The sequence below is a fragment of the Arachis ipaensis genome, chromosome B10 (assembly GCF_059453495.1).
Source record: "Arachis ipaensis isolate K30076 ecotype BB chromosome B10, ASM5945349v1, whole genome shotgun sequence".
NCBI classification, from domain to species: Eukaryota; Viridiplantae; Streptophyta; class Magnoliopsida; order Fabales; family Fabaceae; genus Arachis; species Arachis ipaensis.
The window spans coordinates 73331247-73356977 of NC_142435.1; the positions used below are offsets into that span (position 1 = coordinate 73331247).

Consider the following 25731-nt stretch of genomic DNA (forward strand, 5'->3'; position numbering starts at 1 on the left):
CAATCTAACCATCATAGGCCTTACCACAACCCACACAATGCCCCCTACCACTCAACCCAACAACCACACAGCAACCATTCCCAAAATGTATCATCCCCAATCCCACAACCATGTGATGACAGTGGAAATTTTGCAAGATTGAAAGCTATGATGGCACGAATAGCAGGGGATATTGCTACTGTTGCAGAGAGATAATTGCAAGCTAAAAAAAGATAGACTCAATCCAAGAGGAGACCAAATCCAACATAAAGAACCAAGGGACAACAATCTCAAAACTGGAGTCACAATTAGGATACCTATCCAAAAAAATACCAATGCCTACAAACAAATTTCCCAGCTTCACCATGACCAATCTAAGAAGGGAATGCAAGGCCATCACACTAAGAAGTGGGAAGGTAGTGAAGGAGACATCCTCAAGCCACAACTTGCAAAAAAAAGAGGCTACAAATGACTCAGAAATGAAGAAGGAAGAAGAGACACCTGCTCCAGTCCCACCAAAGCAAGTCTTGAAGCCTTATATACCAATAGCACCCTACCCACAAAGGCTGAGGAAGGATGGGAAGGACAGTCAGTTTTCTAGGTTCTTGGAGATCTTTAAGAGGCTTCAAATCAACATCCCCTTTGCTGAAGCATTAGAGCAAATGCCACTCTATGCCAAGTTCCTAAAAGAGCTCATGACAAAGAAAAGAAACTGGGGAGAAAAGAAAACTGTAGTGCTTACAGAAGAATGTAGTGCCATTATACAAAAGAAGCTTCCCCAAAAGATGAAAGATACTGGGAGCTTTCAAATCCCCTGCATCATAGGGGATATAAGCATTGAAAAAGCATTATGTGATCTAGGAGCTAGCATCAACCTTGTGTCCTTGGCCATGATGAAGAGAATGAGAATTGAAGAAGTCAAACCAACAAGAATGGCACTTCAACTAGCTGATAAGACATTCAAGTTTCCCCATGGAGTGGTAGAAGACTTGTTGGTTAAAGTGGGAGAGTTCATCTTCTCAGCTGATTTTGTTGTGATTGACATGGAGGAAGAGTCTAATGCATCAATCATACTAGGAAGACCATTCTTGGCAACAGCTGGAGCTATAATTGATGTGCAAAAGGGAGAGTTGGTCCTAAGACTGCATGAAGAAAAGATGGTGTTCAATGTTTTCACTGCAATGAGCTACCCCAAGGAGTCCATTGGAGAATGTATGATGGTGGACACAATGGAAAAGCTGGTTCAAGGAGTCTTAGAAGAAGATCAATTATATAAAGCTGGAGTAAAGAAGCGATGGAGCAAGATCATCAAACATCATGTGGTGAACTACCATATGAAAGCATAGAAGGCTCAATCATGCTAGACAAGGCAACCAAAGAGAAAGTGAAAGCACAAAAGCTGGAGTTGAAAACCCTGCCCCCAAGCTTGAAGTATGCTTACTTGGGGAGCAATGACACATATCCAGTAATCATCAACTCAAGCTTGAGTGAAAAACAAGAAGAAAAGCTCATCAACATGTTGAGGCAACATAAGGATGCCATAGGCTGGACACTTTCAGATTTAAAGGGGATTAGCCCTTCAATGTGCATGTATAGAATCTTTCTTGAGGAGGATGCCAAGCCCTCAATACAGCCACAACAAAGATTGAATCCAAAAATAAAGGAAGTAGTGTAAAAAGAAGTGCTGAAGTTAAGGCAAGCAGGGGTGATTTACCCCATCTCAGATAGCCCTTGGGTGAGCCCTGTTCAAGTAGTCCCCAAGAAAGGAGGAATCAGAGTGGTGCTAAATAAAAGAAATGAATTGATACCAACAAGAACAGTGACTAGATGGCACATGTGTATAGACTACAGAAAGCTCAATGAAGCCACAAGGAAGGACCATTTCCCTCTATCATTCATGGACCAAATGTTGGAGAGGCTTGCTAGACATGAGTACTATTGTTTCTTAGATGCATACTCAGGCTACAACCAGATTGTAGTGAATTCTAAAGACCAAGAGAAGACTTCTTTCACTTGCCCTTATGGTGTTTTTGCATATAGTCGCATGCCCTTTGGTTTGTGCAACGCACCTGCCACATTCCAAAGGTGCATGCTATCCATATTTACTGATATGATTGAGAGGTTTATTGAGGTTTTCATGGATGATTTTTCAATGTTTGGTGACTCTTTCCCTAATTGCTTACACCATCTTGCCTTGGTGCTCAAGAGATGCCAAGAGACAAACTTAGTTTTGAACTAGGAAAAATGTCATTTTATGGTTACCGAAGGGGTAGTCCTTGGCCACAAAATCTCTAAGAAAGGCATAGATGTAGATAGAGTCAAGGTGGACATGATTGAAAAATTACCTACACCTTGCAATGTCAAAGCAATTAGGAGTTTCTTGGGACATGCTAGATTCTATAGAAGGTTCATTAGAGACTTTTCAAAAATTGCCAAACCTTTGAGTAACTTGCTTGTCTCTAATGTACCATTTATCTTTGATAAAGAATGTATGCAAGCTTTTGATGAGCTTAAAAGCAAGCTTTCCTCTACACCTATTATAGCACCACCTAGCTGGGATTTACCTTTTGAATTGATGTGTGATGCATCAGATTTTGCTATTGGTGCTGTCTTAGGACAAAGGAGAGACAAGCTAGTGCATGTCATCTATTATGCTAGCAAGGTTCTTAATGAAGCCCAAAGGAACTACACCACCACAGAAAAAGAACTTCTTGCCATAGTTTTTGAATTTGATAAATTCAGATCTTACCTCATTGGTTCTAAAGTCATTGTGTTTACTGACTATGCAGCTCTTAAGTACTTGTTAACCAAGAAAGAGTCCAAGCCTAGACTGATAAGATGGATCCTACTACTCCAAGAATTCAACATTGAAATTGGTGCACGAAAATGTGATCTCAACGGTGCCAACAACTTGGTACGCACAATCGTAATCTCAATTCTTCTTCACAACTTCGCACAACTAACCAGCAAGTGCACTGGGTCATCCAAGTAATAAACCTTACATGAGTAAGGGTCGATCCCACGGAGATTGTCGGCTTGAAGCAAGCTATGGTCATCCTTGTAAATCTCAGTCAGGCATATTCAAATGGTTATAAGGTTTTGATAATTAAAATATAAATAAAATATAAGATAAGATAGAGATACTTATGTAATTCATTGGTGAGAATTTCAGATAAGCGTATGGAGGTGCTTTGCTCTTTCTGAATCTTTGCTTTTCTACTGCCTTCATTCAATCATTCATACTCCTTTCCATGGCAAGCTGTATGTTGCAGGATCACCGTTGTCAATGGCTACCGTCCCTCCTCTCAGTGAAAATGGTCCAAAATGCGCTGTCACCGCACGGCTAATCATCTGTCGGTTCTCGATCATGTTGGAATAGGATCCATTGATCCTTTTGCGTCTGTCACTACGCCCAACACTCGTGAGTTTGAAGCTCGTCACAGTCATACCTTCCCAGATCCTACTCAGAATACCACAGACAAGGTTTAGACTTTCCAGATCTCAGGAATGGCCACCAATAATTCTAGCTTATACCACGAAGACTCCGATCTTTCGGAATAGAGGCTAAGAGATACACGCTCAAGCTATTGCAGATAGAACAGAAGTGGTTGTCAGGCACGCATTCATAGGTGAGAATGATGATGAGTGTCACGGATCATCACATTCATCAGGTTGAAGTGCGAGTGAATATCTTGGAATAAGAATAAGCTTGAATTGAATAGTAAAACCATAGTACTTTGCATTAATTCATGAGGAACAGCAGAGCTCCACACCTTAATATATGGGGTGCAGAAACTCCACCGTTGAAAATACATAAGAACAAGGTCCAGGCATGGCCGAATGGCCAGCCCCCCTAAACGTGATCAAGAGATCAAAAGTGATACAAAGATAGTCTCAAAAATGATTAAAAGATCTAAAATAAATCACTAATAGTACTTTTTATACTAAACTAGTAGCTAGGGTTATAGAAATAACTAAATGATGCAGAAATCCACTTCCGAGCCCACTTGGTGTGTGCTTGGGTTGAGCATTGAAACTTTGCACGTGTAGAGGCTTCTCTTGGAGTTAAACACCAGGTTGCAGCCTGTTTCTGGCGTTTAACTCTGGTTTGTAACCTGTTTCTGGTGTTTAACTTTAGAATAAGGTAGAAATTTGGCGTTTGAATGCCAGTTTGCGTCGTCAAAACTCGGGCAAAGTATGGACTATTATATATTGCTGGAAATCCCTGGATGTCTACTTTCTAACGCAATTGAGCGCGCGCCAATTGGGTTTTTGTAGCTCGAGAAAATCCATTTCAAGTGTAGGGAGGTCAGAATCCAACAACATCTGCAGTCCTTTTTCAGCCTTTGAATTAGATTTTTGCTCAGGTCCCTCAATTTCAGCCAGAAAATACCTGAAATCACAGAAAAACACACAAACTCATAGTAAAGTCTAGAAATGTGAATTTTTCATAAAAAACTAATAAAAACATAGTAAAAACTAATTAAATCATACTAAAAACTACCTAAAAACAATGCCAAAAAGTGTATAAATTATCCGCTCATTGGTGCACGAAATTGTGATCATCAACAATGGCGCCAAAGGACTTGGAGCTCTTAAACATGAATCACACTTTGTCACAATTCCGCACAACTAACCAGCAAGTGCACTGGGTCATCCAAGTAATAAACCTTACGTGATTAAGGGTCGATCCCACTGAGATTGTCGGCTTGAAGCAAGCTATGGTCATCTTGTAAATCTCAGTTAGGCGGATTCAAATGGTTATGGAGTTTAAAGTGATGAAAATAAACATAAAATAAAGATAGAGATACTTATGTAATTCATTGGTGGATTTCAGATAAGCGTATGAAGATGCTTTATTCCCCTTGAACCTCTGCTTTCCTATTGCCTTCTTCCAATCATTCATACTCCTTTCCATGGCAAGCTTTATGTTGGGCATCACCGTTGTCAATGGCTACATCCCGTCCTCTCAGTGAAAATGGTCCTGATGCTCTGTCACAACATCGGCTAATCAGCTGTCGGTTCTCGATCATGTCGGAATAGGATCCATTGATCCTTTTGCGTCTGTCACACGCCCCACAATTGCGAGTTTCAAGCTCGTTACAGTCATCCCTTCCCAGATCCTACTCGGAATACCACAGACAAGGTTTAGACTTTCCGGATCTCAGGAATGGCCGCCAATAATTCTAGCCTATACCACGAAGGTTCCAATCTTAGATCAGAAACCCAAGAGATACACACTCAATCGAAGGTAGAACGGAGGTGGTTGTCAGGCACACGTTCATAGGTGAGAATGATGATGAGTGTCACGGATCATCACATTCATCCAGTTGAAGAACAAGTGATATCTTAGAGAAGAAGTAGGCGTGAATTGAATAGAAAAACAGTAGTAATTGCATTAATTCATGAGGAATAGCAGAGCTCCACACCTTAATCTATGGTGTGTAGAAACTCCACCGTTGAAAATACATAAGAACAAATAGTGTAAGCATGGCCGAATGGCCAGCCTCAAAGGTCTAAGGACTAAACGTCCCAAGATTGATAGTGTGAAAATACAATAGCAAAAGGTCCTATTTATAGAGAACTAGTAGCCTAGGGTTTACAGAAATAGGTAATTAATGCAGAGATCTTCTTCTGGGACCACTTGGTGTGTGCTTGGGCTGAGCATTGAAGCATTTTCGTGTAGAGACTTTTCTTGGAGTTAAACGCCAGCTTTTGTGCCAGTTTGGGCGTTTAACTCCAACTTTTGTGCCAGTTTCGGAGTTAAACGCCAAAATTCTTGAGCTGACTTGGAACGCCAGTTTGGGCCATCAAATCTCGGGCAAAGTATAGACTATTATATATTTCCGGAAAGCCCGAGATGTCTACTTTCCAACGCAATTAAAAGCGTCCCAATTGGGCTTCTGTAGCTCCAGAAAATCCACTTTGAGTGCAGGGAGGTCAGAATCCAACAGCATCTGCAGTCCTTTTTTAGCCTCTGAATCAGATTTTTGCTCAGGTCTCTCAATTTCAGCCAGAAAATACCTGAAATCACAGAAAAATACACAAACTCATAGTAAAGTCCAGAAGAATGATTTTTATTTAAAAACTAATAAAAACATAATAAAAACTAATTAAAATATACTAAAACATACTAAAAATAATGCCAAAAAGCGTATAAATTATCCGCTCATCACAACACCAAACTTAAATTGTTGCTTGTCCCCAAGCAACTGAAAATCAAATAGGATAAAAAGAAGAGAATATACAATGAATTCCAAAAACATCTATGAAGATCAGTATTAATTAGATGAGCGGGCCTTTTAGCTTTTTACTTCTGAATAGTTTTGGCATCTCACTTTGTCCCTTGAAGTTCAGAATGATTGTCATCTATAGGAACTCAGAAACCAGATAGTGTTACTGACTCTCCTAGTTAAGTATGTTGATTCTTGAACACAGCTACTTTATGAGTCTTGGCCGTGGCCCTAAGCACTTTATTTTCCAGTATTACCACCGGATACATAAATGCCACAGACACATAACTGGGTGAACCTTTTCAGATTGTGACTCAGCTTTGCTAGAGTCCCCAATTAGAGGTGTCCAGGGTTCTTAAGCACACTCTTCTTTTTGCTTTGGACCTCGACTTTAACCGCTCAGTCTCAAGTTTTCACTTGACACCTTCACGCCACAAGCACATGGTTAGGGACAGCTTGGTTTAGCCGCTTAGGCAAGGATTTTATTCCTGTGGGCCCTCCTATCCACTGATGCTCAAAGCCTTGGATCCTTTTTATCACCCTTGCCTTTTGGTTTAAAGGGGTATTGGCTTTTTCTGCTTGCTTTTTTTTTTTGCAAGCTTTTCACTACTTTTTCTTGCTTCAAGAATCAATTTTATGATTTTTCAGATCATCAGATAACATTTCTCCTTTTCCTTTCATTCTTTCAAGAGCCAACAATTTTAACATTCATAAACAATCAAATTCAAAAATATGCATTGTTCAAGCATTCATTCAGAAAAACAATAGCATTGCCACCACATCAAAATAATTAAACTGTTTTAAAATTCAAAATTCATGTACTTCTTTTTCTTTTTCAATTAAAAATATTTTTCATTTAAGAAAGGTGATGGATTTATTTTCATAGCTTTAAGGCATAGACACTTAGACACTAATGATCATGTAATAAAGACACAAACATAAATAAACATAGAGCATAATTTTCGAAAAACAGAAAATAAAGAACAAGAAAATTAAAGAACGGGTCCACCTTAGTGATGGCGGCTTGTTCTTCCTCTTGAAGATCTTATGGAGTGCTTGAGCTCCTCAATGTCTCTTCCTTGCCTTTGTTGCTCCTCTCTCATGGTTCTTTGATCTTCTCTAATTTCATAGAGGAGGATGGAATGCTCTTGGTGCTCCACCCTTAGTTGTCCCATGTTGGAACTTAATTCTCCTAGGGAGGTGTTGATTTGCTCCCAATAGTTTTGTGGAGGAAAATGCATCCCTTGAGGCATCTCAGGGATTTCATGATGAGGAAATTCCTCATGCTCTTGTCCATGAGTGGGATCTCTTGTTTGCTCCATCCTTTTCTTAGTGATGGGCTTGTCCTCATCAATGAGGATGTCTTCCTCTATGTCAATTCCAGCCGAATTGCAGAGGTGACAAATGAGATGAAGGAAGGCTAACCTTGCCATAGTGGAGGACTTGTCCGCCACCTTGTAGAGTTCTTGGGATATAACCTCATGAACTTCCACTTCCTCTCCAATCATGATGCTATGTATCATGATAGCCTGGTCTATAGTAGCTTCGGACCGGTTGCTAGTGGGAATGATTGAGCGTTGGATGAACTCCAACCATCCCCTAGCCACGGGCTTGAGGTCATGCCTTCTTAGTTGAACCGGCTTCCCTCTTGAATCTCTCTTCCATTGAGCGCCGTCTTCACAGATGTCCATGAGGACTTGGTCCAACCTTTGATCAAAGTTGACCCTTCTAGTGTAGGGGTGTGCATCTCCTTGCATCATGGGCAAGTTGAATGCCAACCTTACATTTTCCGGACTAAAATCTAAGTATTTCCCTCGGACCATTGTAAGCCAATCCTTAGGGTCTGGATTCACACTTTGACCATGGTTCTTGGTGATCCATGCATTGGCATAGAACTCTTGAACCATTAAGATTTTGACTTGTTGAATGGGGTTGGTGAGAACTTCCCAACCTCTTCTTCGGATCTCATGTCGGATCTCTGGATATTCGCCCTTTTTGAGCTTAAAAGGGACCTCGGGGATCACCTTCTTCTTGGCCACAACTTCATAGAAGTGGTCTTGATGCACCCTTGAGAGGAATCTCTCCATCTCCCATGACTCGGAGGTGGAAGCTTTTGCCTTTCCTTTCCTCTTTCTAGAGGTTTCTCCAGCCTTTGGTGCCATAAATGGTTATGGAAAAACAAAAAGCTTTAGCTTTTACCATGCCAAACTTAGAAGGTTGCTTGTCCTCGAGCAAAAGAAGAAAGAAGAGAGTAGAAAAAGAAGAAATAGAGGAGATGGAGTGGGCTTTGTGTTTCGGCCAAGGGGAAGAAGTGGTGTTTAGGTTGTGTGAGAATGAAGGAGTAAAGATGGGTTTATATAGGGGTGAGAGGGGTGTGTATGGTTTGGCTATAGAGGGTGAGTTTGGGAGGGAAAGTGGTTTGAATTTGGATGGTGAGGTAGGTGGGGTTTTATGAAGGATGGATGTGAGTGGTGAAGAGAATGGTGGGATTTGATAGGTGAGGGATTTTTGGGGAAGAGGTATTGAGGTGATTGGTGAATGGGTGAAGAAGAGAGAGAGTGGTGGGGTAGGTGGAGATCCTGTGGGGTCCACAGATCCTGAGGTGTCAAGGATATCTCATCCCTGCACCAAGTGGCATGCAAAACGCCCCTTGCTGCCAATCCTGGTGTTAAACACCAGGCTGCTGCCCATTTCTGGCGTTTAACACTAGCTTCTTGCCCATTCCTGGTGTTAAACGCCAGTCTGGTGCCTTTTTCTGGCGTTAAACGCCCAGAATGGTGCCAGACTGGGCGTTTAACGCCCATTCTGCTACCTTTACTGGCGTTTAAACGCCAGTAACTGTCTCCTCCATGGTGTTCTATTTTTCATTCTATTTTTCACTTTGTTTTTGTGACTTCACATGATCATCAACCTACAGAAAACATAAAATAACAAAAGAAAATAGAAATTTAACATAGATAAGTAAAAATTGGGTTGCCTCCCAACAAGCGCTTCTTTAATGTCAATAGCTTGACAGTGGCTCTCATGGAGCCTCACAGATGTTCAGAGCAGTGTTGGAACCTCCCAACACCAAACTTAGAGTTTGAATGTGGGGGTTCAACACCAAACTTAAAGTTTGGTTGTGGCCTCCCAACACCAAACTTAGAGTTTGACCGTGGGGGCTCTGTTTGACTCTGTATTGAGAGAAGCTCTTCGTGCTTCCTCTCCATGTTGACAGAGGGATATCCTTGAGCTTTAAACACAAGGGAGTCTCCATTCACTTGAATGATCAATTCTCCTCTGTCAACATCAATCACAGCTTTTGCTGTGGCTAGGAAGGGTCTGCCAAGGATGATGGATTCATCTATACACTTCCCAGTCTCTAGGACTATGAAATCAGCAGGGATATAATGGTCTTCAACCTTTACCAAGACATCCTCTACAAGTCCATAAGCTTGTTTTTTTGAATTGTCTGCCATCTCTAGTGAGATTCTTGCAGCTTGTATCTCAATGATCCCTAGCTTCTCCATTACAGAGAGAGGCATGAGGTTTATTCTTGACCCTAGTTCACACAGAGCCTTCTCAAAGGTCATGGTGCCTATGGTACAAGGGATTGAGAACTTTCCAGGATCCTGTCTCTTTTGAGGTAATCTCTGCCTAGTCAAGTCATCCAGTTCTTTGATGAGCAATGGAGGTTCATCCTCCTAGCTCTCATTACCAAATAACTTGGCATTTAGCTTCATGATTGCTCCAAGATACTTAGCAACTTGCTCTTCAGTAACATCTTCATCCTCTTCAGAGGAAGAATATTCATCAGAGCTCATGAATGGCAGAAGTAGATTTAATGGAATCTCTATGGTCTCAGAATGAGCCTCAGATTCCCATGGTTCCTCATTAGGGAACTCCATGAAGGCCAGTGGACGTCGATTGAGATCTTTCTCAGTGGAGATCACTGCCTCTTTCTCCTCTCCATGTTCGGCCATGTGAGATGTGGTTATGACCTTGCACTCTCTTTTTGGATTCTCTTCTGTATTGCTTGGGAGAGTGCTCGGAGGGAGTTCAGTAATTTTCTTACTCAGCTGACCCAATTGTGCCTCCAAATTTCTAATGGAGGACCTTGTTTCAGTCATGAAATTTTGAGTGGTTTTGATTAGATCAGAGACAATGGTTGCTAAGTCAGAGTGGCTTTGCTTAGCATTCTCTGTCAGTTGCTGAGAAGATGATGGAAAAGGCTTGCTATTGCTAAACCTGTTTCTTCCACCATTGTTGTTTTTGAAACCTTGTTGAGGTCTCTGTTGATCCTTCCATGAGAGATTTGGGTGATTTCTCCATGAAGGATTATAGGTGTTTCCATAGGGTTCTCCCATGTACTTCACCTCTTCCATTGCTGGGTTCTCAGGATCATAAGCTTCTTCTTCAGAGGAAACTTCCTTAGTACTGCCTGTTGCTGCTTGCATTTCAGACAGACTCTGAAAAATCATATTGACTTGTTGGGTCAATATTTTATTCTGAGACAATATGGCATTCAGAGTATCAATCTCAAGAACTCCTTTCTTCTGAGTTGTCCCATTATTCACAGGATTCCTTTCAGAGGTGTACATGAATTAGTTATTTGCAACCATTTCAATGAGTTCTTGAGCTTCTGCAGGTGTCTTCTTCAGATGAAGAGATCCTCCAGCAGAGCTATCCAATGACATCTTGGATAGTTCAGACAGACCATCATAGAAGATTCATATGATGCTCCATTCTAAAAGCATGTCAGAAGGGCACCTTCTGATCAATTGCTTGTATCTCTCCCAAGCTTCATAGAGGGACTCACCATCCTTCTGTCTAAAGGTTTGGACTTCCACTCTAAGCTTGCTCAATTTTTGAGGTGGAAAGAACTTTGCCAAGAAGGCATTGACTAGCTTTTCCCAAGAGTTCAGGCTTTCCTTAGGTTGTGAATCCAACCATGTTCTAGCTCTGTCCCTTACAGCAAAAGGAAAAAGCATCAGTCTGTAGACTTCAGGGTCAACCCCATTGGTCTTGATAGTGTCACAGATTTGCAAGAATTCAGCTAAGAACTGATGAGGATCTTCCAATGGAAGTCCATGAAACTTGCAATTCTGTTGCATTAGAGAAATTAATTGAGGCTTAAGCTCACAGTTGTTTGCTCCAATGGCAGGGATAAAGATGCTTCTCCCATAGAAATCAGGAGTAGGTGCAGTGAAGTCACCAAGCACCTTCCTTGCATTGTTGGCATTGTTGTTGTTTTCGGCTGCCATGGTTTCTTCTTCTTTGAAGAGTTCTGTTAGGCCCTCTAAAGAGAATTGTTCTTTAGCTTCTCTTAGCTTTCTCTTCAAGGTCCTTTCAGGTTCAGGATCAGCTTGAACAAGTATGCTTTTATCTTTGTTCCTGCTCATATGAAAGAGAAGAGAACAAGAAAGTAGGGAATCCTCTATGTCACAGTATAGAGATTCCTTGAGGTGTCAGAGGAAAAGAAGAATAGAAGGAGGAGGTGGAGAAGAGAATTCGAACATATAAAGAGGGACAGAGTTCAAATTGCACCTTGATGAGGAATCTTAGTCCTTTAAATAGAAGGATGTGAAAAGAGGGGAAGAATTTTTGAAAACAATTTAAAAAGATTTTGAAATAATTAAAAAGAAATTTGAAAATTTGATTGAGATTTTCGAAAACTAAGATTGGGAAAGAAATAAAGTGATTTTAAAAAAAAGATTTTGAAATTAGAAAAAGATATGATTGAAAAAATAAATTTTGAAAAAGATGTGATTAAAAAGATATGTTTGAAAAGATATGATTGAAAATCAATTTAGAAAAAGAAAATTTTTAAAATTAAAGTTGATTACTTGATTATCAAGAAATTAAAAGATATGATTTTAAAATTTAAAGTTTGATCTTTTCTTAATAGGCAAGTAACAACTTGAAAATTTTGAAGTAAATCTTTAATTGAAGCAAGGATTTTTGAAAATAGCAAAAATAAATATAAAATAGAAAGAAATTGATTTTGAAAGAGATATGATTGAAAAGATATGATTTGAAAAAGATTTGATTTTGAAAAATTATGAAAACTTGAAAAAAATGTGAATTAAAAACAAAATCTTCCCTCTAGTGTCATCCTGGTGTTAAACGCCCAGAATGGTGCCCATTCTGGCGTTTAACGCCCAAATCTCTACCTTTTTGGGCGTTAAACGCCCAGCCAGGTACCCTGGCTGGCGTTTAAACGCCAGTTTTCCTTCTTCACTGGGCGTTTTGAACGCCCAGCTTTTTCTGTTTGATTCCTCTGCTGAATGTTCTGAATCTTTAATTTTCTGTATTATTGACATGAAAAGACACAATTTTGAAAATATTTTTGAATTTTTTAATGATGAGAAACAATAAGAATGCAACTAAGATAAAATAAACAAGTATTGCAGGACACCAAACTTAAAAATTTTCATATAAAAGACGCTAACAAATTGAGAATGCATATGAGAAACAACAAAACACACAAAACAAGAGACTTTAAAGATCAGAGCAATGAAATCATCAAGAACAACTTGAAGATTAATGAAGAACATAATGCATGAATTCAAAAAATGCAAGAAGAATGCAAGTGACTCCAAACTTAAAATTAGACTCAAACAAGAGACATAAAATATTTTTGGTTTTATGATTTTAAAATTTTTTTTTTTGTGATTTTCGAAAATTGAGTGGAAAGGAAAATAAAGAGAATCAAAAGTTTTAATTAGAATTCTAGGAATCATGCAATGTTAGTCTAAAGCTTCAGTCTAAAGATTATACATGTTTGGCCAAGCTTCAGCAGGACATTACATTCAATAGCTAAATTGATGGGAATCAATCAGCTTTTGTGATGATAAGAACATCACCTTCAAACTCTAGAATTCATTCTTAAAAATTCTGAAAAGTACCTAATCTAAGCAACAAGATGAACCGTCAGTTGTCCAAACTCGAACAATCCCCGGCAACGGCGCCAAAAACTTGGTGCACGAAATTGTGATCATCAACAATGGCGCCAAAGGACTTGGAGCTCTTAAACATGAATCATACTTTGTCACAATTCCACACAACTAACCAGCAAGTGCACTAGGTCATCCAAGTAATAAACCTTACGTGAGTAAGGGTCGATCCCACAGAGATTGTCGGCTTGAAGCAAGCTATGGTCATCTTGTAAATCTCAGTCAGGCAGATTCAAATGGTTATGGAGTTTAAAGTGATGAAAATAAACATAAAATAAAGATAGAGATACTTATGTAATTCATTGGTGGATTTCAGATAAGCGTATGAAGATGCTTTGTTCCCCTTGAACCTCTGCTTTCCTATTGCCTTCTTCCAATCATTCATACTCCTTTCCTTGGCAAGCTTTATGTTGGGCATCACCGTTGTCAATGGCTACATCCCGTCCTCTCAGTGAAAATGGTTCTGATGCTCTGTCACAACATCGGCTAATCAGCTGTCGGTTCTCGATCATGTCGGAATAGGATCCATTGCTCCTTTTGCGTCTGTCACACGCCCCACAATTGCGAGTTTGAAGCTCGTTACAGTCATCCCTTCCCAGATCCTACTCGAAATACCACAGACAAGGTTTAGACTTTTCGGATCTCAGGAATGGCCGCCAATAATTCTAGCCTATACCACGAAGGTTCCAATCTTAGATCAGAAACCCAAGAGATACACACTCAATCGAAGGTAGAACGGAGGTGGTTGTCAGGCACACGTTCATAGGTGAGAATGATGATGAGTGTCATGGATCATCACATTCATCCAGTTGAAGAACAAGTGATATCTTAGAGAAGAAATAGGCGTGAATTGAATAGAAAAACAGTAGTAATTGCATTAATTCATGAGGAACAGCAGAGCTCCACACCTTAATCTATGGTGGGTAGAAACTCCACCGTTGAAAATACATAAGAACAAACAGTGTAAGCATGGCTGAATGGCCAGCCTCAAAGGTCTAAGGACTAAACGTCCCAAGATTGATAGTGTGAAAATACAATAGCAAAAGATCCTATTTATAGAGAACTAGTAGCCTAGGGTTTACAGAAATAGGTAATTAATGCAGAGATCTTCTTCCAGGCCCACTTGGTGTGTGCTTGGGCTGAGCATTGAAGCATTTTCGTGTAGAGACTTTTCTTGGAGTTAAACGCCAGCTTTTGTGCCAGTTTGGGCGTTTAACTCCAGCTTTTGTGCCAGTTTCGGAGTTAAACGCCAGAATTCTTGAGCTGACTTGGAACGCCAATTTGGGCCATCAAATCTCGGACAAAGTATAGACTATTATATATTGCTGGAAAGTCCAGGATGTCTACTTTCCAACTCAATTGAGAGCGCGCCAATTGAGCCTCTGTAGCTCCAGAAAATCTACTTTGAATGCAGGGAGGTCAGAATCCAACAGCATCTGCAGTCCTTTTTCAGCCTCTAAATCAGATTTTTGCTCAGGTCCCTCAATTTCAGCTAGAAAATACCTGAAATCACAGAAAAATACACAAACTCATAGTAAAGTCCTGAAGAGTGATTTTTATTTAAAAAATAATAAAAATATAATAAAAACTAATTAAAATATACTAAAAACATACAAAAAACAATGCCAAAAAGCGTATAAATTATCCGCTCATCACTCATCACAACACCAAACTTAAATTGTTGCTTGTCCCCAAGCAACTGAAAATCAAGTAGGATAAAAAGAAGAGAATATACTATAAATTCCAAAATATCAATGAAACTTAGCTCCAATTAGATGAGCGGGACTAGTAGCTTTTTGCCTCTGAACAGTTTTGGCATCTCAGTTTATCCCTTGAAGTTCAGAATGATTGGCATCTATAGGAACTCACAATTTAGATAGTGTTATTGATTCTCCTAGTTCAGTATGTTAATTCTTGAACACAGCTACTTTATGAGTCTTGGCCGTGGCCCTAAGCACTTTGTTTTCTAGTATTACCACCGGATACATAAATGCCACAGACACATAACTGGGTGAACCTTTTCAGATTGTGACTCAGCTTTGCTAGAGTCCCCAATTAGAGGTGTCCAGGGTTCTTAAGCAAATTATTTTTTGCTTTGGATCACGACTTTAACTGCTCAGTCTCAAGCTTTTTACTTGACACCTTCACGCCACAAGCACATGGTTAGGGACAGCTTGGTTTAGCCGTTTAGGCCAAGATTTTATTCCTTTGGGCCCTCCTATCCATTAATGCTCAAAGCCTTGGATTCTTTTTACCCTTGCCTTTTAGTTTAAAGGGTTACTGGCTTTTTACTTTTTCTTTTTCTTTTTTTTTTCTTTTATTTTCGCCATTTTTTTTTTGCAAGCCTTGTTTTTCACTGCTTTTTCTTGCTTCAAGAATCAATTTTATGATTTTTCAGATTATCAATAACATTTCTCTTTTTTCATTATTCTTTCAAGACCCAACAATTTTAAGATTCATAAACAACAAATTCAAAAATATACACTGTTCAAGCATTCATTCAGAAAACAAAAAGTATTGTCACCACATCAAAATAATTAAACTAATTTCAAGGATGAATTCGAAATCATGTACTTCTTGTTCTTTTGTGATTAAAAACATTTTTCATTTAAGAAAGGTGATGGATTCATAGGACATTCATAGCTTTAAGACATAGACACTTAGACACTAGTGATCATGTAATAAGACACAAACATAAATAAAACATAAAGCATAATTTTCAAAAAACAGAAAAATAAGAGCAAGGAGATTAAGGAACGTGTCCACCTTAGTGATGGCGGCTAGTTCTTCCTCTTGAAGATCCAATGGAACGCTTGAACTCCTCTATGATTAGGTTTGGGTTTGGGAGGGAAAGGATTTTGAATTTGGAGGTAGGTGGGATTTTTGGGGAAGAGTGGATGGATGTGATTGGTGAAGAGGTGATGGGTAAGGGTGATAGAGGTAATTGGTGAAGGGTATTTGGGAAATAGTATTATGAAAAGGTGGGAGAGAGAGAGAGAGGTGAGGTAGGTGGGGATCCTGTGGGGTCCACAGATCCTGAGGAGTCAAGGACTTATCATCCCTGCTCTATTTATGCATGTAAATGCTCTTAGAGTGCAATCCTGGCGTTTAACACCATACTGCTGCTTGTTTCTGGTGTTAAACGCCAAGCTGTAGCCTATTTCTGGCATTAAACGCCAGACTGTAGCCTGTTTCTGGCGTTTAACGCCAGCTTGATGCTTCTTTCTGGGGTTAAACGCCAATCTGATGCTTCTTACTAGCGTTTAAATGCCAGTAAGCTCTTCCTCCAGGGTGAGCTGTTTTTAATGCTGTTTTTCATTCTGTTTTTGATTTTTCAGTTGTTTTTGTGACTTCACATGATCATCAACCTAAAGAAAACATAAAATAACAATGGAAAATAAATAAATATAATTAAATAATATTGAGTTGCCTCCCAATAAGCACTTCTTTAATGTCAATAGCTTGACAGTGAGCTCTCATGGAGCCTCACAGATAATTAGAGCAGGGTTGGAGCCTCTTAACACCAAACTTAGAGTTTGAATGTGGGGGCTTTATTTGACTCTGTATTGAGAGAAGCTTTTCATGCTTCCTCTCAATGGTTACAGAAGGAGAACCTTGAGTCTTGAATACAAGGTAGTCCTCACTCAACTGAAGGATCAACTCTCCTCTGTCAACATCAATCACAGCTTTTGCTATGGCTAGGAAGGGTCTGCCAAGGATGATGGATTCATCCTCATCCTTCCCAGTATCTAGGATTATGAAATCAGCAGGGATGTAAAGGCCTTCAACCTTCACTAGCACGTCCTCTACTAGTCCATAAGCCTGTTTCATTGATTTGTCTGCCATCTCTAGTGAGATTCTTGCAGCTTATACCTCAAAGATTCCCAGTTTCTCCATTACAGAGAGGGGCATGAGGTTTATCCCTGACCCCAGGTCACATAGAGCCTTCTCAAAGGTCATGGTGCCTATGGTATAAGGTATGAAGAATTTTTTGCGATCCGGTTTCTTCTGAGGTAATGTCTGCCTCATTAATACACTCAGTTCATTGGTGAATGATAAGTGTACAATTGTCGTCGGTCTAAATTTTCTTCTTATAGAAAAGAATTACTTCATTGTAAGCATAGTTCTAAACCAACAAACAATTCCCACATCAAAAATTTTGAGTTGGTTGTCATGAATAACAAACCCCAATAAAGAAATAACTGAAGTATTTGGACTCTGGGTCGTCTCCCTAGGAAACACTGTAGTGCTTAATTATTGGCTATGAAGGGGTAAAAGGGGGTTTTGGTTCATGAGAGGGTAAGAAAAGTAGATTAAGCAAATAAGTATAGAAAGCAAGATAAAAGACTCTTGGCTAAGACTTAGGTAATTGAGATCACCATCCTTGTCAACAAACCGAATATTGATAATTATGAGAGGACAACCTATTAAGTCTACTTCCCAAAAGCTTTAAGTACGTAAAATTTACTCCTAAGCTTGAAGTACGTCAAATAGATTTGATCATATCAACCCTTAAGTCCTAACCTACCTACTAATTAACTTAGTAGTGGGTTAGCGTTAATGGGTGTCAAGTTGATCACCATGGGTTCTCAAATCACCAATTCCATCATACCTAATGACTCAAGACTACTCAATTCCCTTGGCTTAGACCAAGAGTTGACAAAACTACTCAAAAACTAAAGAGAACATTTCATCAAACACATAGAGTGCAATAAAGGTAAACATCATAAATTGCAAGAATAGTAAAATCTAACAACAACTAAATGCAAGAAAAGTAAGGTCGCAACTCAATTCACCAATTAAAGAAACATCAAACATTAAATTGCATTAAAAGTAAATCAAATCTAACATGAGTTCATCATCACAAAAGAGAGCAAAATGAGAAATTAACATCACAAATAAGAGAATCAAGATGTAGAAATGAGAAATTAGAAAGGAAAACAAGATAAGATCAAGTACTTAAACATGAATCTAAGATAATCTAACCTAATCCTAACCTAATTCTAGAGAGAAGAGGGAGCTTCTCTCTCTAGAAAACTAACTAAAGGCTCATGTTGGCTCAACTAATTGCTCCCCCTTGCTTGGACTTCAATTCTGCATGAAATACACTCAGAAACAAGTTGGATTTGGGCCTGGGCAGCTCAGAAATCGCCCCCAGCATTTTGTCTTTAAGTGGGCCATGTAAGAGTATTGGCGCGTGCGCATCAATTGACAAAATCTTCCATCCGCACGGACGCGACATGTACGCGTGCGCGTCTATGGGCGAGACCACTTTTGCGCGTGCGCGCCTTGTACGCGTGCGCGTCCTTTGGTGCATTCTCAATCTTTGTTTCTTCATGCATTCTCCCCTTTGTATGCTTTTCTACTCATTTCTTCCATCCAATACTTGTTTTATAAATCTGAAATCACTCAACACACATATCAAGGCATCGAATGGAATTAAAATGAATCAAAATTACCAATTTAGGGCCTAAAAAGCATGTTTTTACACTTAAGCAAAATTCAAGGGAGAATCACAAAACCATGCCATTTTATTGAATAAATGTGGAAAAAGGTGGTAAAATCCCCCAAAATAAGCATAAGATAAATCACGAAATTGGGGTTTATCAAATCTCCCCACACTTAAACTAAGCATGTCCTCATGTTAAAATCAAGAAGAAGCAAAGGGTATTAACTTTTATTCAATGCAACTAACTAAATGCAATCTATCTATATGCAACCTATCTACATGATGTAATGGCTTAGTCAAAAATAAATCAATCTCCAAGAATACACATACAAGCACAAGGGCTAAGGTATTAGCAATCAAAGCAAACCACAATCGGATTGAATCATTGAAAGAGTTCACAAACTTGCAAGAAAAAATGATCATGGGTGGAAACATGTAATTGAGCGATTGAACCCTCGCCGGATGTGTATTCGCTCTATGCACTCAAGTGTATGGGGTTGATTCACTCAATTTTCCCCTAATCATGCATGCTTTCCAAGATTTGTTTTTCATCTAACAATCAACAATTATTTCATGCATGCATACAAACATCATGAGGGCTTTCCATAGGTTGTAATGGGGCTAGGGTCAAGGTAGGATGCATATGGTCAAGTGAGCTTATCATTTAAATCTCTAATTAACTTAAACTTCCCACCTAACCTATGACAACCTAAACAATTCTAAACAAACCTAGCTATCCATTCTTCACTTTTTCACACACACTCATGCATTTCCTTTTTGATTACCACACATATGCATTGAATTTATGAAACCTTGAACTCTGGGACCCTTTGTTCCCTTTTTGTTGCAAAATAGAAATTTTTTTTAAGATATATACAAGAACATCAATGCATATGGTTTACATATAGTTATTACATGAGTATGTACCCAATTCCTAAAAAAAAAAATTTTTTCAATAAAAACATAAACACACTTTTATCTCTATCCAATGTACCCAACCTTCCCAAAATCAAGTAATGAGTACTCTCACTAGCCTAAGCTAATCAAAGATCCAAACAAGGGATATTTATTATTTTTCACTTAAGCTTGTAATGTGCTACAATCATGAACAAATGGGTTAGGCATAGGCTCAAGATTGGCTAACAATTGAAGATAAAAGGTAGGCTATTTGGGTAAGTGATCTTATTTGAACAATGGCCTCAATCATATAAATGCATGTATACACAAAATAATGGACATAAAGAATCAAACAAATCAAAGATTACACTCATAGGAAGAGAATAATGCACACAAGAATAAAAATAAGTGGTCATAGGATGTAACCACACAATTAGGCTCAAATCTCACATGCTTGTGTTCTTTGCTCAAAACATGATCCACAAGTGCAAAATTCAAGTAAGTTCTAAAAAAAAATTTTTTTCAACCAATTGGGGTGGTGCCCTAAAAATGAATTTCTTGAAAATTTTCATCATATTGACTAAGCTTATTCCAATGCAATGTTGTGATCTAGAAAATTTAAAAATTTTCCTAGTTTACCACCTTTTTAATCAAAACATAATTCTTGTATAAAAAGGGTTAACTAGATTTTACTAATCCCAAAACACTTTTCTAATCACAATCAAAAACTAAGATGCAAAACATATATATATACTAAAAGTGTGCAACTACCAAAATAAAAGTATCCACAATAGCAAATATGTACAGTAATCCCAAAATGATCTAAAAGATAAAGTGCAAAATAACATAAAGTAGTAGAAACTAAAGATGGATGTCCGAAAGTTCACCACATAAATGCAAACACCGGTCACGAACGGTGACCTCCCCACACTTTAGAAACAAGCATCGTCCTCGATGCTACTGCTGAAGCTCGGGATGGGGGTCAATAATCGCGCCGGGTTGTGGCTTAGGCTCGTGCTGTGGCACTAGGACTGACTGTGGCTGTGGATCCTCAGGAGGCTGCTGGACCTCAGTGGTGGCCTGTGTCTCTGGAGGTGTATCCTGATGAGTCGGCTCCTCAACCAGCTCCTCCTCCTGAACCTGCTCGTCGAAAACAGGAGAGTCTGGGAGCGGCGGTAGCTCGATGCCCTATGATACAAACACCTGGTCGATGCGGTCGAGACGTCGCATGACACGACACTCGAGGCACTCCATGAAGCGAAGCAGGTGCTGCACCAACATATAAGTAGGCTCATGTGCTGGTGGTGGCGGTGGTAAGGATGCTGCGACTGCTGAAATAGAGGAGGGTCCTGCTGCTGCTGCTGACGATGAGGGCTGAGATGCCTCCTCTACTGCTCTGGCTCAGGAACGGTGTTTGGGTGGGGGCTTCTCGTGCACCCACCCACCCCATGGAATGGTAACCTCCTTGTCATCGTCATCTGGGGGTGGTGGTGTCACATCATCATCCTCCCACGGGACACCTGCTAGCTCAATCATGCTGGTGACCAGTGTAGGGAAGGGCAGCAGGCCACGGATATGCGCACGCCACATACTCTCTCTGATCAGTCGGGGGAAGTTTACCTCATTCCCTTCCATCCACACCCAATCAGAACCAGCATATCCATTAGAATCTCTGAGAAGTGAGTGGTGGGAAAGACATAGTGGGCGAAGATATACTGCCAGGTCTTAGCCTCCTTCGTCAGATAAGCGAAGCACATCCCCTTGGGCTTCTTGTTCCCAGCATCCATCACCCAGGGAGCGTCAGGAGTAGCAATCACGCATTTCAATGCCTCATAGTCAAATGTCATGCAGTGGATGGCTATCTCTGCCTGCTTATTGGTCCAGATCTCATCAGGACGATGGTGGCAAAGCAGTGCATCCCCAATAGCATCCTCAATGATCATAATCTCTCTACCCCGTAGCTGAACTGAGTCAAGAGTGGCTCAGAAGAAGTTGCAATAAAATTCTCTCACCCATGAAGTGTTAACCCTCCCCAAATCTCTGTCAACAAAATCCAATCCTAACTCCAGAATGCGGGTGTTAATGGCACGCCTCACATCATTGGGAATGAGCAGTTTCTTTTCAATGTTGAGATTTTTCTTTCAGAAGTCGGAGAAGCGGATCTCACAGTAGAAGTTTGGGAATTTGATTGGGTCAGTGGGTGGCAGTAGCTGATTCTCCTTGTCCACCTCATTCAGCGGATTCTTAGCATAATGTGCATAGGGGGAGGGGGTAGAGGTCTTAGAGTACTTTCTCTTTTTGGAAGCAGTGGCTATAGACTTTCCTTTATCTGACATCCTGAAAAACAAAGATGATACAATATAAGCAGATAGCCAAACAGATATGAGCACTCAAAGCAAAGCATATTCATGAAGTGAATAAAGAAATGAGATTTCTTGGAATGCAAGTAACAGAATTCGGAATTCAAATCATACTTCAAACCAAGAATTCAAACCACATATGCATATTACTTGTTCATCAAGCCTAGGAAACACCATATCCAAAATAATGATCAAAAGAGTTAAGTTAAAAACCAAAAGAAGTTAGTTGGTTAAACAGATTAAAGTTAGAAATCAGTTTGAAAATCAATGACATGGTGGTTACCAGCTCAATTCAAAAGGGAATGTACAAAGTAAGAATGTAAGCATGTTCACAATCATGAATTGCATCAAGTCATTGATGATGAAATATGATATAGCCATAAAACAACTAATGAGAAAATAAGTCATCAATCAATGTAAGGATCACTAGAGTTATGTGAATTGGTGTTGGTTAAAGCAAACCTTGAGAAACAAATATTTTGAGCACATTTAACACCAATTCTAACAATGCATGCAAGTCACAAGGATTGAGATGAGATTTGAAAATTTTATGCACCATATGACCAAGGGCATAGAGGGTATGGAGGAATTGAATCACAGTGGTCATATAGGTAGAAGAAATCATCAATCTTGTGAAAGCAAGCCGGTTGGGCTTAACTCTAAATGAAAACCAAGTTTATGGTTAATTTGAAAATTTACTAAATCATGCAATGCATATAGCAAATCAGCATTGCAGGCAAGTAAAGAACATTAGAAGCATAACCAAAAACCTGTAAACATGCCCATGAGAATTTTTCAAAACCTTTTAGGTAACAAAATTCTATTTGACAAGAAATCATCAATTAGAGCTTGTTACACCAATCAAAGCATTGTTAATTCATGGAACATGGTTAGGAAAAATTCGACAGCGTTTCAGCAGTAAATTGGCTATTTTCCAAGTTCACACAGCAAATCAGGTTCCATATGAACTCATCAACAATCAAAACACAAAACCATATATATTGAATTCATATGAATGCAACAAATAGCTAATAGTTTAGCAACAAATTAAATAGTACAAAGAACAGCAGCAATTGCTTCATCAATCAAACACAAGGAAGCAGTATTACAGATCAAATGGACACAGAATAATCCAAGAAAATAGAGCACTTTCACACAGTAGCAAAGATTCAGTTAATCTTAAATCCACTACTCAGCCCAGGTTTGCTAACCACCTAAGTAAACTAAACTAACTAACTAAGCTAACTAAACTAAACTAACAAAAATTAATGTAAGACAATAAAGGAGCAGAACAAGGGGGCAGAAACCTGGGAGATAGAGAGGAAGCAGAACAGAAAAGAAGAGTGGCCAGGGCAAGGACGGTGGCCTGGGATGTCACCGGAGTGTTCGCCGGCGACAATGGGGTCGCAGCTGTTGAGGGTGGTGACAGAGCAGAAGCGAAGTGAGAGAAAACAGAGAGGAGGGGGCAGAGGAGTGAGAGAGAGTGGGAGAGCGAGGAAGAGGGGTGAGGCGATGGTGGCACCGACGGTCGCGGGATGCTCGCCGGAGGTGGTTGGGTGCTGGGAGATTGAAGGTTAGAAATGGAGGGAGAAGAAGGAAAGACGTTGGAGCAAAGAAGGGAGTTGGGGGCGCATCTACGCTAGGGCTTTCGCGTCCCTGGTTAAATAGGATTTTTAAATTCACGCGGGCGCGCACTGTGCGCATCCGCGTGGGTGACAGAATAGGAAAGTGGCGCGGAGGCGCCATATGCGCCTATGCGTAGATGGGGGAATTGGGAGTCGGCGCGGGCGCGCACCGTGCGCGTCCGCGCGGGTGTGCTGGGCCAAAGGCACAAAAGAGGCCCAGATTTGGCATAACTCTCGGGTCCTTTGGCCAGGGTAATGCTAAAACGCATCGACGCGCGCGCGCACTGTTCGCGTTCGCGTGGATGGCTTGAGCTTATGGAATGGGCGCGGAGGCACCAAGTACGCCAACGCGTGGGTAAAGAAACAGGGATTGGCGCGGACGCGTACAGCATTTGTCCGCGTAGGTTGAGGCGCAGAGTTAGCCCAAAAGTGGCACAACTCTCTGGTCATTGACCCAGAAATCAAAAATATACAGCCGACGCGTGCGCACGCGCTTGCGCATGGCTAGTTTTTTTTTTTTTAATGAGCATCAAAGAGAGCTCATAACCTTCCCATCCTCCTCTAAAATTTTAAAACTAGCTAAGGTGCAAAATTAAACACATTTTTGAAATATTGGGATTTTTCAAACAAATTGAAGAAACTTGAAATCCAAGCAAAAACTCAAATTCAAGGAATCATCCCTAATTAAAGCATAGAATGTATAAACACCTTAGCAAGCAAAGCAAAATATACTAAGAAGTAAAGAAATTATATACAATGGAACTCAATTCATTCATTCATTATATCTACAAGAGAATGGAAAGAGTTTACCAAGGTGGGGTGTCTCCCACCAAGCACTTTTAGTTTAAGTCCTTAAGTTGGACAATTGGGAGGCTTCTTGTCAAGGTGGCTTATGCTTGTATCCATCCTTGAACCTCCAACAGTGCTTGTCCTTCAATCGGTTGTCAGAAGTTCCAACCATCTTCACTAAGCTTGAGTGAGGTCCTCTCCAAGACATGAGCTCCCAAAATTGATTCTCAGAGGGTAATCCCGGATCCCATATCTTGTCCTCACACCCATCTTCTAGTTGATTGCCTTGACTTTGTTCGGGTGACAAGAAAGATGAATTCTCATGAAAGCACCAAACTATTCTCCTAGACCCATTCAATTGGGCATTACACCAATCCATGCTCTCCGATTTTGAGCTTCCAACCATAATGAATCTAGATTTACAACGCCAACCACTAAACTTCCTCCTTTTCCGCTTAATTCCACAAAGCGCCATAAGTTGGCCATCCGTCTCAAGCAGACCATACTCAAGTGGGATAATAAATCTGAGAGTTAGAAGTTTTACCCACTCAAGCGAAGGGTTGGATGACAAACTAGGTAAAAGAGTTCCCAAAGGTCTTGATAAAGCATACTCTACTCCCGTCCATCCTCTTCTAGAGGGTTTCGCCACTTGGCAAGGTTCTTCAAGTTTTTTCTCATGCCAAGCTTCTTCAAGTTCGCATTCTTCTTCACCAATTCCTTCTATCTCCTCCCCATCACTCTCATCATAGATAGGAGGTCTAGTGAAGCCTACCTCATCTTCAAGTCTAAGCATTTTGGGGAAGGACTCTTCAAAATCGAAGGGATCATATGTTGATGCGGAATCATCATAGATAGGAGGGCTTGTTGCTTGGAACACTTCTTCCGGTTCTTCACTTACAATCGGTGTTGGAGGTTGCATATCCTTCTCAACCTTTCTTTCTAGTCCACTAGAAGAAGGTTTAACAAGATTGTCAAGGGAATTGGTCAATGTGGGCAAAAAATCACTAGTGATGGAATCCACTTCTTGATCATTTTCCTTCAACTCTCCGTTTACTTCTGCAACTTTATTCTCCTCTTTAACATCCTTTATGTGCTCAACATATCCCAAACATCCACCCACTACTTCCTTTTGTTTGCTAATCCTTACCCTCTCCTTTTGTTGTACTTCTTGCTTCAACTCTTCTTCCCCACCATGGTGCTTCAAGTTCACTCCCTTACTAGGCTCCTTGATAGTTTCTCTACATTCAACAATGGGAGTACTTAGGGTACATGAGCTTAGGTGGAATGTTAGGTGATTCACGGTATCTACCATGCTAGCTATCCTTGCTCTTAGCTCCTTAAACTTAGTTTCATCCTCCTCTTGTCGCCTTAAGATACGAGATTCAAGGTCTCTCAGTTCTAATATGAAGGCTTCGTTGGGAGGTGGTGGTAAAAGAGGGAGTTCATTGGTTGAGGGAAGATTGT

The 25731-nt window shown here is 40.1% G+C and overlaps 1 protein-coding gene and 1 non-coding gene across 2 annotated transcripts; both read left to right on the plus strand.

Moving 5' to 3' along the window:
• The first annotated feature begins 314 nt into the window (after positions 1 to 314).
• On the plus strand, positions 315 to 1325 carry LOC148580415 (uncharacterized). The gene has a single exon (XM_088492142.1). The coding sequence runs from the start codon at positions 315 to 317 to the stop codon at positions 1323 to 1325; it is 1011 nt and encodes a 336-aa protein (XP_088348268.1).
• A 9617-nt stretch (positions 1326 to 10942) lies between these two features.
• LOC148580416 (small nucleolar RNA R71) lies at positions 10943 to 11050 on the plus strand. Its single transcript, XR_015899593.1, has one exon. It is a non-coding gene; the product is annotated as a small nucleolar RNA R71 (small nucleolar RNA).
• Positions 11051 to 25731: the final 14681 nt, after the last annotated feature.